Source organism: Styela clava, chromosome 9 (assembly GCF_964204865.1).
Source record: "Styela clava chromosome 9, kaStyClav1.hap1.2, whole genome shotgun sequence".
NCBI classification, from domain to species: Eukaryota; Metazoa; Chordata; class Ascidiacea; order Stolidobranchia; family Styelidae; genus Styela; species Styela clava.
The window spans coordinates 20763982-20783402 of record NC_135258.1 but is presented as its reverse complement, the minus strand read 5'-3'; the positions used below and the strand labels follow the sequence as shown (position 1 = coordinate 20783402).

Here is a 19421-nt window from a genome sequence, read left to right as displayed (position 1 = left end):
CACTCACGAAAATATTAATATATTTTTCTAACTCAAGTCGGCAATCCTATCGGCTAAGATAAGACACAAGTTTGGTCGAGTGCCGGCGGTATTCGAGTCGATGATAAATCAAAATAAGTTGCCGCTTTCGGTAAAGACAGTTAATCATATTTGGCCAAAATATTGCGAGGTATTGTGAAAAACATATTGAGCAAGGCCAAGTCTGGACAGATATATAACGATAAAACCGGTAACAGAACATCAAGATTTTGTAATAGAAAATGGTTCTCGCGCAGAATAAACACGGGAAATCCCGTCGTTTCGTTTTCTCTGCCGTCTCAATCGATTTACCGATGCCGAAAAAACTACCTAAGTAAGTTGCGTTGGTTTATTACGCAATTTCTCTTCCGTCGTCATATTGTTGTTTGATAAGCGCGACATCAATTATCACGGCATTTACAAATAGACCATGTTTGATAAGTTGATCTCTTACATTCTTTAGTCATTTCACCCGAAGAAGTTGAAACCAGGTGTGTTGGCGTCCGTCGGTCTCAACGCAATTCTATCCCTTATCTACGGTTAATATGTACTTTGGCCATGCTAGATGAGTTGATAATAGGTTAGTAAATGGCAACGCGTTATGCCCCACCTGCGTAACAAGAGAGAGAAACGGCTGCTAATACCGGAACTCTAACTTCTTCTACTTATTAAACTTAATTTTTTACAATCAACGGAATTGATTGCTCTGAAAAGAGCTCGTTTCAATCGCGAAAGCGCTCGGCCAATAATTACGACTTTACGTAATTCGTAACTTCGCTTCCGTAACTCGAAATAATTACGTAATTCCGTAAATCCGTAAATTACGTGCAAGCCTAACCACAAGGTTCTGTTTTGGGGCCTCTATTGTTCATAATCTATGTGAATGATATCCATAATTCCAGTAAATTTTCGACACATCTTTTTGCTGATGACACTTTTTTCAAACTTTCGAGATGTTCCATTCACCAATTAGAAACCGATTGCAATTCTGAGCTCTCAAAGATTGGCAAATGGATGCACTCCAACAAGCTAACTGTGAATCCCCAGAAGACTAAATACATTGTAATTTCTAGGAATGATCGTGCAAGCGTAAATCTATATCTTGATGGTTTTAAGCTGGAAAAAGTAAAAAAAGCTTCTTACTTGGGACTTGAAATTGATTGTTGCTTGAACTGGAGTAGTCACATTGAACTGCTATCAAAAAAGTTAGCACGAGCCGTTGGAACGCTGAGTAAGCTACGTGGATTGGTCTCACAAAAAACTCTTCTACAAATTTATTACAGTCTCTTTTATTCACATATGTCTTATGGTATAATAATATGGGGTTGTTCGGCAAAACAGCATCTGAAAAAGCTCAGTGTACTGCAAAACAGAGCAATTCGCATAATTTCCAATAGCAGTTACGAAGAAAATACAACACCGTACTATTATAAACATAAACTTCTTAAACTTAATGACTTATATCGTTATGAAGTTGCAAAATTTATGTACCGTACGAAACAAAACTGTTCTCCAAATACTTTTATGAATTATTTTCAAAACATAGGTTTAATCCACAATCATGGCACAAGATACTCACAGCACAACCTATTTGTTCCAAGGTCAGACTCATCGATTTTGCAAAAATCCATATTGTTCCAAGGTCCGGTTATTTGGAATGAAATTAGTCAGGAAATAAAAGACTGCAGCTATGCATGCTTCGCCCGCAAACTTTTTAAAAAATATATCGATAGCTACAAGTGACATACTCACACCATCGGTCGCTGTTGGTAGGAGGACAAGAAATTACTGTGTTTTAACCCTACTCCGCCAGTCGCTCTGTGGCCATTTTACATGGGTTATTTTAATTGTCAACCATTAAGCCCTAAATGACTTTTTCATAGCGTGTTTTTAATAGAGTTCTATTCAGTTATATACCGGTATGTTTAAAACACACTCCTGAAATAATATTTTTTTATGCGACAAAATTTCTATTGAACAACCTTGAACTTGCGAGATTTTGTGTCTAGTAGAGGTTAATTAATTTTTATTTCAACGTTTTCTTGTGTTATTTTCCAACAGAACAACACCAAAACCACTATTATAGCAAGAATGGATACTCTAAAATTCACGATTGTATTTACAGAATTTTCAAATTCAAGGCTTCAATTGACAATTTTGATGATGTCATACCTCTAATTATTACTGCACAGTTTATTGTAATTTATTTCCTGTCTGAGTCACTCTAACGATTTTACATGCCACTCAATGTATCGAACTAGTATTTAAAGCGAAGCTAGAGTCCCTTTTTCGTGAAACATACGACTCTACTATAGAACATTAACTGTAAAAGACCATTATTCCAGTTGGTTAGGCTTGAATTATACTGTGTACATGCCATCCCCCATAGTATGGTTTAAACATATTCAATTGAGTTTTGTTTTTTCTTTTGTTTTTGTTTTCCTCTCTGTTAGTTTTGTTAATTTATTTTCGATGTATGCTACTTCAGCTCAATTTCGTTTAAAAAATGGTAATTTTATATTTTTTTAAAGGCTGTGACTGACTCGATGACCTAACGGTCGCTTCGTCACAGCCTTGTCACAATGCCTTGGAAATTAATTTTGGAATGTTGTATGTTGTATTTTGATTTTGACATTGTTGACGAAATAAAATACTACTACTACTACTACTACTACTATTTAGCAAAATCGGAAAATGTGAAGTTGTAAAATCACAGCAAAGGGGTCGTTGTCTTTCGAGGCGTCCCGATTTGAAGTCACAAAAATATGGTAACCCTATATATTTGTAGACTGCGGTATTCACTGTTATGACACCGTAGTAACTCGAATCAGTTGTTATTTCAACTCACGTTGAAACGGAATCGTCACAGAACCTGGAATATCCGTGTACCTGTAACAGTGCCGCTTTACCGATATGGAAGCCAAACAGTCTCTTGAAAGCGGGGCTTGCAGTCACAGTTGTAGTCTATGTCTTTTAATATGGGGCACAGACTCTAGAAAGCGGGACCTACAGCCACAGTTATAATCAACGACTAACATACCGGTTATAATTAATGTCTTTTAATATGGGGGCTTATAATCCATAGTTACACAATGCACATTCGCTACACAATGTATTTAACCCTTTCATATTAATAGCATGTAATATTTCACAAAATAGGCCACATTATGTTTCGCAACAGCGATAATACGCTCCATGTATTGCCTTTCTCGCGACCCCCGAAAATATTTTCTAATTTCTCGCGACCCAAGCATTTGGTAAACATGTAATTAGTTATGATTTTAAGAACATTATTGACACTAGCAATTTTCTTGCACAAAATTATATGAAACTCATCACATAATATCGTGAATAATAGCGTTTATTATGACTAAAGCGAATTATTAGTTTTGTATTTTGAACACAACATATCAATTCGAGGTTTAATTTGGGAGACAGCAACTCGAAGATCTTCTTCTACTTTTAGCCTTGATCTGTATTTGTTTTTTATGTATGAAAACGCAGAAAAGATTTCACATAGTAGGTAGTTCCGAATGGCATCAGAACATTCGTTGCAGCAGCTGATAACTCCGGATATTCTTTTGCAACTGAAATCCAATATCCAGCCAAATTTCTTTTGCCATCAAATGCGATCTTCAATTCTAATTGTTGGTCCAATGTTTTGCTAGCCAGATTTTCCCTATGAAAAATTCAATGCGTAAAATTGATATGAGGCGCAATTTGTGATACTTTTGCTAAAAAACCTTGTTTTACCGCCATGGCCCCAGCCCCATTAGTACAAATGCTAATACACCCCTCCCATGATAACCCATCATTCTGTAGTCTCGTCTCCACTGCTGAGAATATGCCTTGACCAGTGCATGTTCCAGAAAGCGCCACGCACACGAGTAACTCCTCTTCAAGCTTCCCATTGGCTATATACCCAACGAACACAATCAACTGCGCTAAACCAGACGTATCCGTGGATTCATCCAATTGCAAAGCGTATTTTCCTCCTTTGACTCTATCAATCAATTGGCACCTAATATCTTGACCCATTTCTCTGATACGTCGGCGAATGGTATCTAGTCTACAGACATTGGTATTTCTTTCATTTCCTTAGTTACCTTGTCTCCATTCATAATTTGACTACCGTAATTGCAATAGTTTTGACTAGTGTTTCTCCAATGGTGTGTGTTTTTTTTTTTATCTTTTGCGATTAAATATGCCACTTCATACAATGCCTTTCTAAGATTGGGAGATACTTTGTCATTGTTTTCTTTTTGCCTAACAATTCTTTTTCTGATCGGCGGAAAAATGTATTGGTTTGTCAATGAATTCTGGATGCTTTGCTGTAAGATGGCGTTTCAATCTCACTGCTTTCAGGCTTTCGTTGGCAAGAACATCAGAACAAACAACACATTGAGGACGTGACTCAACATTTATAAGAATACACGTGAAACCAAGCTTTATAAATTCTTCGCTGTACTTCCGCTTATAAGGATGGTTTGAGTGATGTATTTCTATCCGATGAGGGTGAGGAGATGAGTCTTTTGTCGGACGTTGATCCCCACTGCTTGAAGACGCAAATATGTTTGAAGGTGCGTGCGGTGTTCTGTCCTCACTTAATTTCTCCGTTGTATCTTCCGCTCGCGGCCTTTTTGGAGTATTCTTCCAGTAACCAGTTTGTCAACATTATTTGTGCCTAAAACTACCTTAAAAATTTTTAACCCCGCTGAATTTTGAATTTAACCAAGAATATCTTACAATACCAAATGTAACAGCACCCTAACTATTTAATTTAGAATGGACAAATCTCATCATCTGTCTTTATCAAGCAATTCCACACGGCTACTGCTAACCTCGCATTACTACCAAACAACAAAGTGTCTACCTACGTAGTAGGATAATACCAATTAACAATGCAAACAAGAATATCGGTCGAAGACTGAAGACTTATCGATCGAAACTTCGGTTTCGAATCATGACTCTATAGTGACACCGCGTGCCTCATCACTAATTGATTAATAACTCGCTAATTATACGACATAATTCATCCAAAATCAAAAGGCTTCTGGTCCGAGATATAATGAATGCACATGCACAATTTGGAGCAGATTCAACCTCGCCTTCTTGAGATATCGCGTTCATCTAACAGACATACAGACAGCCAAATACATGTCAACATACTTACCGATCTTAAGATCGATAAGTAACAACTGTCATCTCAACTCGATGCTCATATTTATGGAAGTTAAAATTGTTTTGCGACCCAGAGCGGAGGGCAAATTTGGGTCACGACACCGTAGTTGCGGACCCCTAGTCTACTGTGACAGATTCCATACGCGTACTACTTTGTTTTTCGTGTCCATATATTCGAGCATCGCTCATTCGTTGAATGGTCAAGAGGCAGCCGAGATGCGCTGTTCAGTTGACGTCTTTTCACTCGGTGCAGCATTTTAGACTAGAATTTTCTGGTCCATTAACGAGGTATCACTAATCACTGTATGTTGAATTTGGCATACGCACTGGTTTGTTCATTCATTACTCTTGTGTAGATTACGCATGGTATTCTTTGAATTCAAATTTTAAATAGCAAGTCATGAGTTGAATGAACTGCTAGCACCATAATTTAACAGATTTAAATCAGGTATGTTTAAATATTCTGTTTGTATGGAATTCTGACAGGGCACCTGAGGGGAATATTTGGTAGAAATGGAGGAAACTCAAAAACGAGTTCAGTTGGTTGCGAACCCCCATGTCACTTCTTAAGGCCTTTATTTTACGTCAGTGAACAAGGTGCTTATTGCTGGTCTATTAGACCAGGCATGTCCAACCTTTTTAGTGTCGCGGGCCACTTTCCCATGGGGAAATTCATTGCGGGCTGCAAACGTTTTAACCAAACTTAAATACCAACTCAATAGAATTTTGAGCGTCGCTAAATCAAACGCCTGGATTGCACAACACTTTTGCGAATTTTTGATCACAACATGCACACAAAGACAATGGACCATGAAATACAACTCAACTTTTGTGCAAAATGCACACACATTGGCGTAAAAAATCGAAAACAAAAAAAAAAAAGTCAGCAATTTTTTTCTTTAACTAGTGCGAAACTTGCTTTCGATTGTCATTGCTCAACTGTTTAAATATCAACGAGTAGTTTTGATACCGCACAATGTAACTATCTGGCTTGTCAAATTTTCGTTCATCAGTGTACTCCTATGCTTCGACTATATAATTTTCAATTATAAGACTTCAAGCTCGAAACAGATTTACGGCATATTAGGCATACATCGTTGTCTTACAACTGATATTTCCGATTTTCATTCTCAAGCTTCATCTTTTTTGTTCCAGACGTACCGTTGGATTTGTTTTTGTGGTTCAACAACAATCGATAAAACACAGTACCGATATGTGACTTCAACCTTGATGACTTCACAATGGGTAGAAAACTCATTGTACCGCCACAGATGTTGCAGGCTTGACTGGCCCTCTGTAAAATCATATTCTGTGGCTCTAAGTCTAAACAACGCTTTACTTATGGTGGAGTTGCGTGAAAATATAGTCTCTAAATTCTAGTAAGATTTGATATCATATCAGGAAATTTTTATGTTAAATATGTTTACATGTCCGTATCTATATGAAAACTTCAAGTGGGCCGCACGAATTCTTCCCGCGGGTTGGACATCCCTGTATTAGACCATTGATTTCAAAATATCATTTTTTCATTATTTCTATACAGTTCACCTGGTAGAATGCGCCGTCCTTATTTACCTACGCGGCGACCTTTTTCTCTTGATTTTCACAGGGTGAGTGAATTCCCGTACGCTGCAATGATAGTTCATATAATGTCAGCAGTCCACTGTTCACATTTCACATCCCTCATCTCACAACTTGCATCTTCGAATCAATTTGAATACATTTAAAATTAATAGAACAATATTGTTTAAAATTGGGTACTCCCGTAGTGTGTGTACCAACTTTCATCTCAATTTTGCATATTTTATTTCTATTACGAGTTCGGGGACTGTCTGTGTTAGCCGTTAGTCGTTGGTGTTAGCCAAGTAAATATGCCCACTGTCCATAGGTTTTAGTCCCTTTACACAACTTGATGTGAAGTAGGTGAACAAAATTAGTTACCTCCATATTGGTACACACACTTCCGGAGCGCCCAAAATTAGGCTGTTGTAATTTCAAGATTATTTAATTATATAACAATCCGAAGTTTGTAAGTTCAAATATATGACGATTAAAAAGTAGAATCATAGCAAATGTTTGTTTAAACTCAACAATATATTCTCATATTTTAAAGACAGATTCATTTCGACGAAGCCCTCTTTTACGATACGGTCCAGGCCTAAGAATGGAGTATCCCGGGCCCATGCCATTTGGTTCACCTCGTTCCCACCCGGACGTCCTTCACCACATATGATGGGTGGATTTCCTGGCGACAGGGCACTTTTTCAACATCCAAAACCTAGATGGGGTTCGCCACCTCATCTAAGCCACAGGCGATCTAGTAGATCTCCTCCACCAGGTTTACGAAGAGATGACGGGCCGGGGCCTTCTCGATTTTAGCAAGAAAATTTGCATGTTTCTTCCTTATTGTCCATGCACACCACTGCCTTCTTGTTCTTTTCTCTTGATTTTGAATATATATCATGAACTGAATTTAGTGTCGAAATTTAACTGGTTTATTACTTTGAATACCTACCAGCTATTTTTGTGATATTTTGCATTATTAATTTTGATAAAAATTTATATTGTGCTTATTTGTGTTGCAATTTTTTTGAAATAATCACAAGCCACCTTTGGTGTCGAACAAATTCTTATTTATGTCATTTTATTATTTTTAATCTGATAGCAATTTAGTGTCGGCAGTTAGTGATTATTTTTCCCGATTTATTTATTTTTTTCAAACGTACTATTTATTCTGCGAACTTAATGGGGTCTGAAAACCTGAAATATATATCAAATCCTTGGTGGGCATGATATTGATGAAGGGGAGATCCAAGTTTTTAGACCGGGAGCCAAAATATTTGCCCACCTAGACTGACGTGTCATGTAAGGGTAACGTAAAAAGTTACATTTTATAAACAATATTTATTGTGGTACATAAAACATTAAAATTTGGTTTTACTTTGGTTATGGCAGTATCAGACGGTCAAATTGAATAACCCAACGGGCTGGATTTGCCCAGCGAGCCGTAGTTTCCCCATGTCAGCGTTATAGCGACTGGAGATTATGGAGAACAAGACTTCCATTGTGCCAGTTTTGCGGTCAGGAATAAAAAAGCCAGCGATTATATTGACGTGACCATACTATGGTATTTTTTAAGTGTCGAAACAACTGGCATGAGTCTATTGCAAACATTATGTTACCAATGTGCAAATATTCTACATGTACCAACTCTTATATAAAAACCAAATTAAAAAAGTTCGAATCTGGAGCGTTCCTAATACCGCCCGGAACAAACTCCATATCGTGCCAACAAACTACACTTATTGTTAATGCGCATGTAATATAGTAGGTGTGTATCCAGTTCATTAGAAATGAGTAATCGTGATTTCAGTCTCCACTTCCCAGCAATGTTGACAAAAAATTCATAGCAGGCCTACAAGTGCAATTTATTGAAAAATACTAAATATATCGACCAGGTAATTTGAACACAACGATGTTAAAGTTTGGAATCATTCTTATCATCTCCTATGTCTTTAACCAATGTGGCAAAGATGAGATTTATTACTGGGTCGGGCCATGATCCCGCCTTTGTTATAACTGGTAAAATAATAAACAGAGAGGTAGTCCTGCTTATTGTGTGGTATACTCTCGTCTCGGTCGCAACAAAAGGTATCGTTTTGAACAATATTTATCATCACACATTGTCTTTGAAATGATCGGGGGAAAATTGATTCATGACTATTTCATCGAGCTATTGTGTGCGAAACTGGTAATAAATGTGTCAAATAATGCACGAAAAATCGTGGCTCATAGAGTTTTACAGACGAGAAACGTAGATGGATTCAGCCGGTTAACAAGAATTGAATTTTCATGCTACTCACAAAATTTCCAAATTGCAAAATGATATTTTATATAAATAGTTCTATGCAAACATATTAAAAAGACACTAATGTTTGTTAACAGCTCGTTGTTTTAAACAGTAAAAAAAGTGAAAAGAGTTTCTTCGTTGACCACAACGCACCTGAACAAATATATCAGCTGTGTCACAGTGTCATAAAAAGAACATGTTTCACTTCACAAGTTTAGCATAGAATCCAACTTCCAGGACACAATAAAAATCGAAATTGAGTGCATTCATTCATTACTGACGCTTGGCTATAACACATACGACAAGGTAAAATATTATGGTGAAAGCATAAGTGTAGCAATTCCTCCGTTTTATTTATGACGATTATCGTACTTACAAAAGAATCGGTTGTACCAAATGCAAAAACAAAATTACGAAAATAATATCCCAGTTTCCCGATGTTCTTTACCACTAACGGCATAAAATCGGGAGAAGTATGAAATTTGAACAATGTTCTATTGTCCATGATTTGGCCATAGGATATAAATACGGTAGGTATAAATAATAAATTCTTTAAAATTAAAGCACAATACTATTTGCAAAACTAAGACAACCATTGCACAATCCATTTATACATGATCTTTATTTAACAGCAGCCTTTCTTTTTAGTCTGATTGCTGTCCCCCATTTCTTTGACGAGATATTTCAATCGCTGTAAACAATATTGAGCAGACTCGGTGTTTCCGCCATAATCGAGTTCCGCGAATTCACGTCGGTCAGCAATGAAAGCTTCAACTGCTACGTTCAAATCTCGCATTTCTTTATCTGTGAGTTTTTTCTGTTGTGATTCAATCTCAGTTGATAGTTCGGAATTGTTGCCTCTTCCGAGTTCTTTCAGCTCGTTAAAGCAAAATTGAACTCGGATATCGTCTTTTAAAACATCCAAAAAGGCGTCTGAGTCGTTATCGTTGAAATATGTCAAAACCATTTGTTTTAAATTCTCTACTTCCTCCTCTGTTAACGGATCGTTGTTTTTAGAGCGCTGAAGTTCATTTACCTTGGAATTTAGTCTAATATTCTCTTCTTGGAGTCGCGCGATGATAAGGTTCAGATCCTCGGTTTTATTTAATTTTGGTTTTGTCTTAATCTTAGAAACACTCTGTGCAAAGTTACATGTAGACAAGGTTTCATCCACGTTATGCTCATCAATGCTGATAGTTGCCACCAAACTCGTCACTGAATTTCCAACGAGAGAATCGCGGAGAATTCTTGTAATCATGGTATTGCGAAATGTTTCTGGCCTACTGTTGTTGGCAATCGACTGAATGACTTTGTGCAGAAATAAAAGTGATCGGTTTATATCTTTGGCTTCGGAAACCAACAAACTATCCCCAAGTTGGTCCTTACTCACTCGCTCGGATCCAGCTAAGTCTACAAAATGAAGTTTTGATTCTACAACACCAGTGTCATCTTCTCGTTTAATATAAACAGTAAAAACAACGTGAGATCTAGACGATCTGTTATTGGCATAGGTCTGTGCAATTTCTCTGTTTGAATTCCCTTCCAAAAAGACGTCTAGAGCCTCATCTGATGTTTCCACTTTACGTAAAGCCAAATTCACCAGCCTTACTTTGGTGTCATCCATTTTACAGATAACATCTCGCTTCCTCGACAATGTCTCGTGGTTAACAGAATAACTTTCCACGCCGAGTAAATCATACATCTTTTCTAGGTATATTTCCAGAAAAGAAACTTGAACTTCGAACGAATCGCCTTTGGCTTTCAAATCTTTAAATATGTAATCAATAGAGCGTGGAATCATCCCCCATTCTTCGTTCGCTTCGTATTCCAGGTCTTCGCCCATAATGGTGTATGTTTTTCCAGTTGCAGTTTGTCCGTAGGCAAAAATTGTACCGTTGTAGCCATTGAGCACATGATCTATTATAGGCCTGCCGGCGGTTTGAAATACTTCTTCTTGTAACACGTTTTCGTCAAATATTTCGTTGAATGCGAATTTCTGCGTTTTCTTCTCTTTAGCTGAGCTTGATTTTAGAAGAACATCTGTCGGTTTTGTGAATTGTATCAGTTGTGTGTGGGAGGAGTCATCGTAGGATGGCCATATTTGAGTCTGTAATCTCGCATTACTGATAGGCGGTCTGATTCTGCAGAAAGTCGATATAGTTTTATCTCCGTTTCTTTTTGAATTTTTTGACGACATTATGATGTTACATACTACAGTAGCTACACATACACAAAATGTAAAACCTGTTTAGACTTCTGAACCACGAAATACCAAACTATTATATACTTCGTGACACATTAATTCAACAAAGGCCTTTGTTTCCATCCCACCATCCTTTGAGGTGTTTGGTTTCGAGTATAAGGCTCGTTGCCAGCGCTAAGGTTTGTTTTGTAAACTCTGCGTCGATAAGATGGGGAAATGGGCAAATATTACCAACGTCGTACCATGTACGTGTAGCCTATATATATATACAAATATTGAGACAAGTTTAATCTGTCTGGAAGTGTTCAGATGAGTTGCGATTGATACCACAAATACAATATATATAATATATATATATGAATACTTTCCCTCGCGCTGAAGCTTTAAAATATTAAACTCGGAAGTGATATATTTGCTGCACGATACAGATATCAAATGGCGAGACAACGTGCACTATAACTGCGCTGAATTCGAATAGCGTGTTTGACATTTTAATTGATGAAACATAAGCAGCATGTTATGCATACATTTACTTTCATAAATCAACAATCCTGTTGATGGTGGGTTAAAGAAAATTTGGAAATTTGCTTGTTCTCATGCACGACTGTTCAGAACCTAATTTGCCCTAGGTCAGGGGTTGGCAACCCCTGGCACGCGTGCCAAACTTGGCACGCGAGCCCATTTATTCGGCACGCGAGCGAATCCTCGGAAACGAGGTCATTCTTCTTCAGACAAAAAGTTTCAAGACTCTGATGAATTATCTTAACAATCCGTTATTTATTCAAACTCCTTCTATCCTTTCGTGACATATGACTACAAAGAATTATATTATGACGTAACAAATTAGTGAGCTCTCGAGAAGAGCGCAGCATCCATTTGGTTACATTCTTAAATAATATATTTCGTCTATGCCACCCTTTTTCTTCATTTCTGCTTGATTTATAAGGTTGTACAGCTCATGTTGGTTAAAGTTATTTGCTAACTTACTATCAAATAATTCGATACTATATACCAGGGGTGGGCACACCGCGGCTCGCCGGACTTTTTGTGCGGCTCTTCTCGCTAACACAAATTATTATCCAAATTTTAACTAACAGAAAAACTTTAATGTAAACTCTTTTAATTTATTAAAAGTCGTAAAGAAGTTTTCGTCAATAATTAGGACAAATTATGTTTTAGTATGAAAATCGCTGTAGCGTTGAATTTAAGTCGAGTCAGCAAATCTTTCGTCACAATGGTCAATGTTTATTGATGCGTCGGCGATATTGCAGCTTGATTGCGGTTAGTTAGTCTAAGTAAGTTACTGTGCGACGTGTCCAAAATTAAAAAAACGAAAGTACGAAGATGAAAACAGAATTGTCAGAGTTGCCTTGTTTATCTATTTATTGTTATTAGACTCTTGTGTGAATTTCTTTTCTGTTCATAGTATTTCGATAATATTAATAAATTCACAAATTCTGCGGCTCTTTTAAAGTTCTGACTTGCAGCATGCGGCTCTTATACTAAGAAACTGTGCCCACCCCTGCTATATACATTCGAAAGAAATATAAGCCATTAGGGAAGGGAATACAAGAGAGAAGTGCAGAAAACAAAATATTGCGTGATTGGGATGCTAAATTTTTCGTGTCTTAAAAACTCTCCATGTTTTCCACCTACTTATGCTTGTGAATCTCTTTTCTCAGTTATGAACTTTATTAAGTCTCGTAATAAGAGTAGCCTGAAAGTTGAAGCCAGTAGTTCGTGCATTTCTCTGAGAGTTACAAAATGTAAACAATGTACAATGTAAAATCTCTATCAGCGGTAATGCAGCTGCAGAAGTCTCACTGATATAGAATAAGAAAGTAATCAAATCAATTTGTCGGACTGATATTTTCCCGAATAGTGAATTTGTCTGTACATGTTTAAAGGTTTATTATTGTGTATATTTGCTTTGAAAGTAGCAAAGCATTGTTTTTAATATTGACCGGCACGCGGAAGAATTTTGTCGTTAAATTTAGCCGATTTTGGCACGCGAGCCAAAAAAGGTTGCCCACCCCTGCCCTAGGTCAAATGAGAAAAAACATAATATAAATTCAAAACTAGTGCAGGGCAATCTTTTTCACGGGCGAATGTTTCATAGATATATCAAATCGGTTGTACCAGAATTCCATTGTTCAAAGTGGACTCCCGCTTTGTGAAATTTCAATATGTCGTATACAACTTCGATTTATTACAAAAAAGTCTTGAAGTAAAGTGAAACTACTTACAAGGTCGCAGTATTTAGCAATAGGAATCTCGTTAAATAAGTAACACGGTGAAGGTTCATTACCGCTTCATAATGCTGAATATGGGTCACAGGTAGAAAATTTTGATAAAAACTATGCATATAATTCTTAAAAAAATGTAAAAAAAAGTTCGAGTATTTTGTGAAGTTGTCGCATTTACGAAAAATTATAAGTTTAATCTATCGCAGGGGTTTAACGTGACTTGAGATACAAAATCTAAATTTATAGCTGAACGAGTATATAAGTTTCCTATGATCAACTCCCATAATATATATATTTATGTATATATATATATATAACTTTTCGAGTATACTGGTTGCTGCATACGCTCCATTGCTCCTTCTATTGCAAGGTACTCCGCGAGTCAATTCGTGCAGGCCTGCATATTTCGATAAGTAATTATGTACCCAAGCAATATGATAAATGGAAAACAAGGAATGCGGATGAAGCGACCCCGGCAAACCTGCCTTGATAAATACTTAGATAGGCGTAGACTCCTGTCATTCATAACCAGTATGATATGTTAGGGTTATTTCGTTTATCAATCAAAACGCTCCTGGATCGATTATTATAGAACTCATTAAAAACCAATTGCAATCAAATTGACTAACTCTGCCCAAACAACTATTTCGACGTTTCACAAGAGAATCCACTAGTTCCCCATCTATTACTGGCGGGGTACCCGCTTGTCAACAAAGTACAGTACTAAAAGTTTTCTTTCAAGAACCTCCTATCCTTGGAAAATACTTTTTCATCATCTGTTTTCTAAACATACATGACTCTAATTAATTCAAGTCTAGTGTGAACTATTATCTTGTTGCAAGATTAAACATATATATATATATATAGCTTTTACGACGCCATTAGTACAGGGTATCTCTTGTCTTGGACTCTTGGTACTCTTTCCTCGTTAATTGAATTCTTGGAAATTGTCTCCGAGCAAACTCTCATAAAATATGGTTATGACGTACCAAAAACAAATAAATGATATCGTAATCGCGGCAGTTCAAATATAGTTGGAAGAAGACAGAAGAGCAGACAAACAAAAGTAAGCTGTGATATAAATAAAACAAGTTTATATAATGAATAAATACAATGATTAGCGGAGTCACATTCTGTCCAGGGCCGGATCATGCTTTTTAGACCTCAAGCACTTAAGATGTTGGCGCCCTATTAATAAACAAGAGAGTGATGCTGAGAGTGATGTACACGAAGGTCAAACCGAAGTAGTATGGGCATGCATTCTGTCACGGCAGACTACAGGTACCACGGGCCTAACGACTAACGCAAAACTGCCACAACGTCGGCAATTTTTGTTGACGTATCCACGCAATCAACAAGTACATTTTACGTACAAAATAATAATGAACTGGTGTTATATGTTATCTGAAGCTGGATAAGTATTATTCTGTATTCAATACTAATGAGAGCCAGGCCACGATTAATTTGCCAGTTTTTTGAGAAACAGTTCCCATACAAACATTGATAGAGAGGTTAAGATGATACATGGGAGCTTCATTTCAACCGGGTCAATATTGAGGTATGTGTTGTCTGACCAACTCGAATTGTTTCATCAAACACTATTAAGGCAACATTGGAAAATCGTCTATGAAAATTTGTTGGTGCCCCCTTTTCCTTGGTGCCATAAGCACGTGGCAAGGATATTGCAGAACCGTTGGATAGTTTTTGACAAATCGTAGTTGTACCTTTTCTAATACAGCCACGCAGAATAGTCGTGGTGGCATCAACTCATACGTAAAACAGACAATACGAAGGCATCTTTGATTGGTAAAATTAAAATATGTATTCAATCGACAAATATTCACTGAAAAATCTTTTTGAGTCCGATGTAACAACATTAGTTTCAACGTAATGATAAATGAAAAAGATCGAATTTCCAGCGGGAAAGTATATCTTAGGATTCAATTTTGCGTATATACCAAATTTTTTTAGACTATCTATGCTGTTTTTTATTGTTCTATTTGTTTATGTTATATCATGGTTGTACGCCGGAGATAGACATGTTTTTTTTGATATATTTTCCACTGGAATAGATTATACTATTATTGGTGGACACTAGGTCGCCTGCGCACTTGCATAACCACTCATCTGCAAAAAGTTTCAGTTTGTGCACTTGTTCGGTTGGATGCATGCATATAATTTAGTCTGCGCAATTCCATAACTGCAATTCTTGCTTTTGTGATAATTTGCACACTCGCAAATTTGAACACCGACACATCCACATGAACACGAGTGCGATCCTGAACTTTTGCTCAACTTTTCGTCCAAACGAACCAATCGAGCTAGATCGAATTGCGTGCGTGTAGCTTGGATAACTTCGACTGCTTTTATACCGGGCCTTGTTCGCAGTAATGAATACACATGGTGAACAGGTCTGCGGACCTGACTTATAGTGAAACAAGAATTAAGTAGATGTGGATGTATGAAGGAATATGGACGTTCAGGAGTGTTGACGTGAGTTATACAAGAGCGCAAATAAGCAACATAACAGAAGTATGCAGCAAGCACGTAAGGCGTCTTGGGTTCACAGATGATACTCTGTGCAGTTGTGCACGTGTACTGACACTTGACAGGTCAAGCAGGTTGGCCAATGTCTGAATGTCATGGTACACAGATGTGTAAGTAAATTGACATCCGCAACTGGCCACTCGGACTTGCACAGATGCTCACACGCAATCCACATTTGGGCGTCTTGCTGCATTTTCTCTTTTACGTAGCTACACATACACATGCTTGCAAAATTCCATATCTGATCAACACCTACACGCGTTCAAATCCGAATACTCATAGAACTGAGTACCAACATATCTGTATGAACACGGCAACAAGTCTGATCCTCCGCATTTGACTGGAGGACACGAGCATTGTCGCCGCATCTCCCGTCAAAAGCGACAGCGTTTTTTTAATGTTTTTTACTTGAATCAATCCATTACTTTTTTTTTACTTTTTAAAACATACATTTATATCATTTACTTTGCATTTATCGCTAGTTCAATGCAGGAAATAATAGGATTCAGCCGGTTCGCACCGGTTCTATAGAACTGTCTCACGGTATTTTATGAGATCAGCGAACCGATTAGCTTTGTAACAGAACCGGCTAAAAATATGACTTTTGTGATGGAACCGGCTGACAAAAAAATTGAATCCCACAACTGCCAATAGGTGATAACTATTAGGTTTGAGTATTTGCATTCTGAGATAACTAGTTTGACGCAATAAAATAGAGTATAATGCAGTGCCTTGCAACTAGAAGAGATTTCTTCTCTATCGACTAGGTCAAAAAAAATTCGCGTTATTGACTAGGTTTTTTTTAAGGGGAGGACTTATATTAAAATTATATTTCAAATTCAGGCTAGGTCTTATTTTCAGGGAAACACGGTATTCGGTTATATTTACATTACGCGCTGCATACTGATTGGTAATTTGCCGAAGTGAAGGAGTTGAAATGGACAATGCACGCCAGGTTGCAGGACAGTTGTTGAAACACCGTTTTGCTGAATGGTGCGGTTCAAGTTGTATGTTGCATGTTATACTACTGGCATAGCAATGCTATGTGATTATAGCGTGTCAAGACCTTTCGAGTATTCGATTCAGGCCGTATCTTCTAATCGGTTCAACGTCGTTTTCAAATATTTTGATACTATTTATATTTTTACTCAACTACGGACGAGAGGATTGTGTTGTGTGTGATGTCATGGCAATGTATGTTCCTCCAAGCATCGGCTTAGTTCCGTAACATTGGCTAATCAACAAGATGTCGAAGGTGACGTAAAGACTGTTCAGACATATTTTTTCACCCAGGAAGATATTCAGACACGGTGATAAATATTCACTTTCCTTCATGGTAATACAAGCTATTTGTCAGTTTTTAAGTTGTGTTTGCGAAATTTAGATATAAATCAGATAACCTAATGGTAGTTTACCGAAGTTTAGTTAAACTTAGAGTGATAAAATCTTTGTCCAGGAAAATCTGCGTCACATATTGGTTAACATAATAATGGTTATAAACATGAAGACTAGTTTATAAGTGCCAACTCACGAAAACATAAAATAAGCTTCATATTCTTTGCAATGGTGAAATAGTTTTTTTTTTAATCCTGGTGCCAACAGTCGGGAAACATCCATGCAGACAGCGCTATTTTCATTGAAGAATGCCTGAGGACCACAACCATGGTTGCTTGAGGTTGAATATATATATGTCGGTTACTAAATTTCCCACGAATCGTTATTCTGCCAAGCTTTAAACATACAGCCTTACATTGTAACTCTCGCACTGAATTGCTACGAACCACTTCCGATTTAAAGTCTTTATTCTCTACAACCTAAAGCCCAATTAAAAATGCTAATTTTCCTTAAAATAAAGTTTGTTAAGACTTTATACATAGGTATTTTCTATTGGCATAGAAGCCAAGACCCCCCAAAACACTCTTTACAGCTCCCTGGCGTTAAATTATGACGACCGGTGATAATCAACAATTAAAATATAACTCTTAATACAAAAAACGCACCAGAGTTTATATACCACCATAAATGCAAATTTTACGGTTGTTTCGATACGATAGACGCGATAACGGGATATAATTCTGAAATTTCACATTGCAAACATCTTCTATTGGAGGGCCAACGCACAGAAGTTTAAAACAACAGAAAATCGTAATGTAATTCCATTCCGTAGCAGAGTATTACAACAGTAAAGTTGTTGTTGTTATATGTTTTATGACGCTTATAACATCAGTTGTCTTTTGCGACATTAATCAGTTCGAATTGAACTTTTGATACTCACATATTATACAATATTTAAAAATGAATAGATATACGAATAAATCAATTATGGTAAATAATTAATCCTGAATATTTCTGCCCGTAGGCAAAACAAATGCTATTGCAGTTTCAGCCATGTCCGTGAAATTAAGCCCTAGCTCCAAAGTCAGTTCCAATTAAAGTTATTTTGTGAATGACTGGAATTCTCTGATGATTATATTGCTGACAATGCAGTAAGACGTAAGTAATGGGCTACGGTCTCAGATACAGGATACTGTTCGCAATATCCACCGGAGTTGCAATCAATTTTGAGTAAATAAGCATTCAGAGCGCCATGACTGGTTTGCTGGCGGAATAAAAAAAACTTGATATATATTTACGCAATAAATTACCGTTTTCGAGTTGTGACATCACGGTGGGATGAAATCTTTTATTTGGCTTGGCAAGTAGCTACATATTATTCCGTATGCCGTAATTCTCGGACAAATGCATTAGAATAGAATTTTGCTTCTAAGACGGCAAGTGGAAGCATTGCATCAATAGGAAGGAGGTTTGTTGTTTGTCCCCTTTGTCAGATTATCTACTATTTCGTTTCCGATAATTCCTCATTGAACTGATGATCATGGGAATGCAATTTGTATACCTTGTTTTTCGTTAACACTGAGGTTACAGTTGTTATTTTTGCAAATAATATGTTCTGAAATGATGAATAGTCAAGAAGTTTTGAAGGGGCACTGAGACAATCCGGTATTATCAATACGCGTCGGGCCCTGATTGCGATCAATATGAGACAACTCAGTGTTGCGTATAGCTCCGACGTAAGTGAAAAGACATAACGATGAAATTTGGTTGGAGGCACATAATATGTAGCATCCCGGTCGAAAGTTTGTTTTATATACTTGTACATAGTCTTAATAGTTTTCGTGAACATGGCCAAGAAATGTCGATTGAAGTATTCTTGGTGAAAATGTTTTATCATAAATCGATAGCAATGTATCAATTATTGTTACCAATTATTTATCATCAATGAAGTTACACCATATTGACAGTTGTTTATAATTGACGACAAAAGAGAATGTCCACCTCAGTAGTTAGATCGTGGCTATAGCGGGCAAATACTGTT

At 37.0% G+C, this 19421-nt stretch overlaps 1 protein-coding gene across 1 annotated transcript; it reads right to left on the bottom strand.

Moving 5' to 3' along the window:
- Positions 1 to 8608: 8608 nt before the first annotated feature.
- Positions 8609 to 11385, bottom strand: LOC120339304 (kinesin-like protein KIF6). The gene has a single exon (XM_039407394.2). The coding sequence runs from the start codon at positions 11244 to 11246 to the stop codon at positions 9675 to 9677; it is 1572 nt and encodes a 523-aa protein (XP_039263328.2). The 5' UTR covers positions 11247 to 11385; the 3' UTR covers positions 8609 to 9674.
- Between the last annotated feature and the right edge of the window lie 8036 nt (positions 11386 to 19421).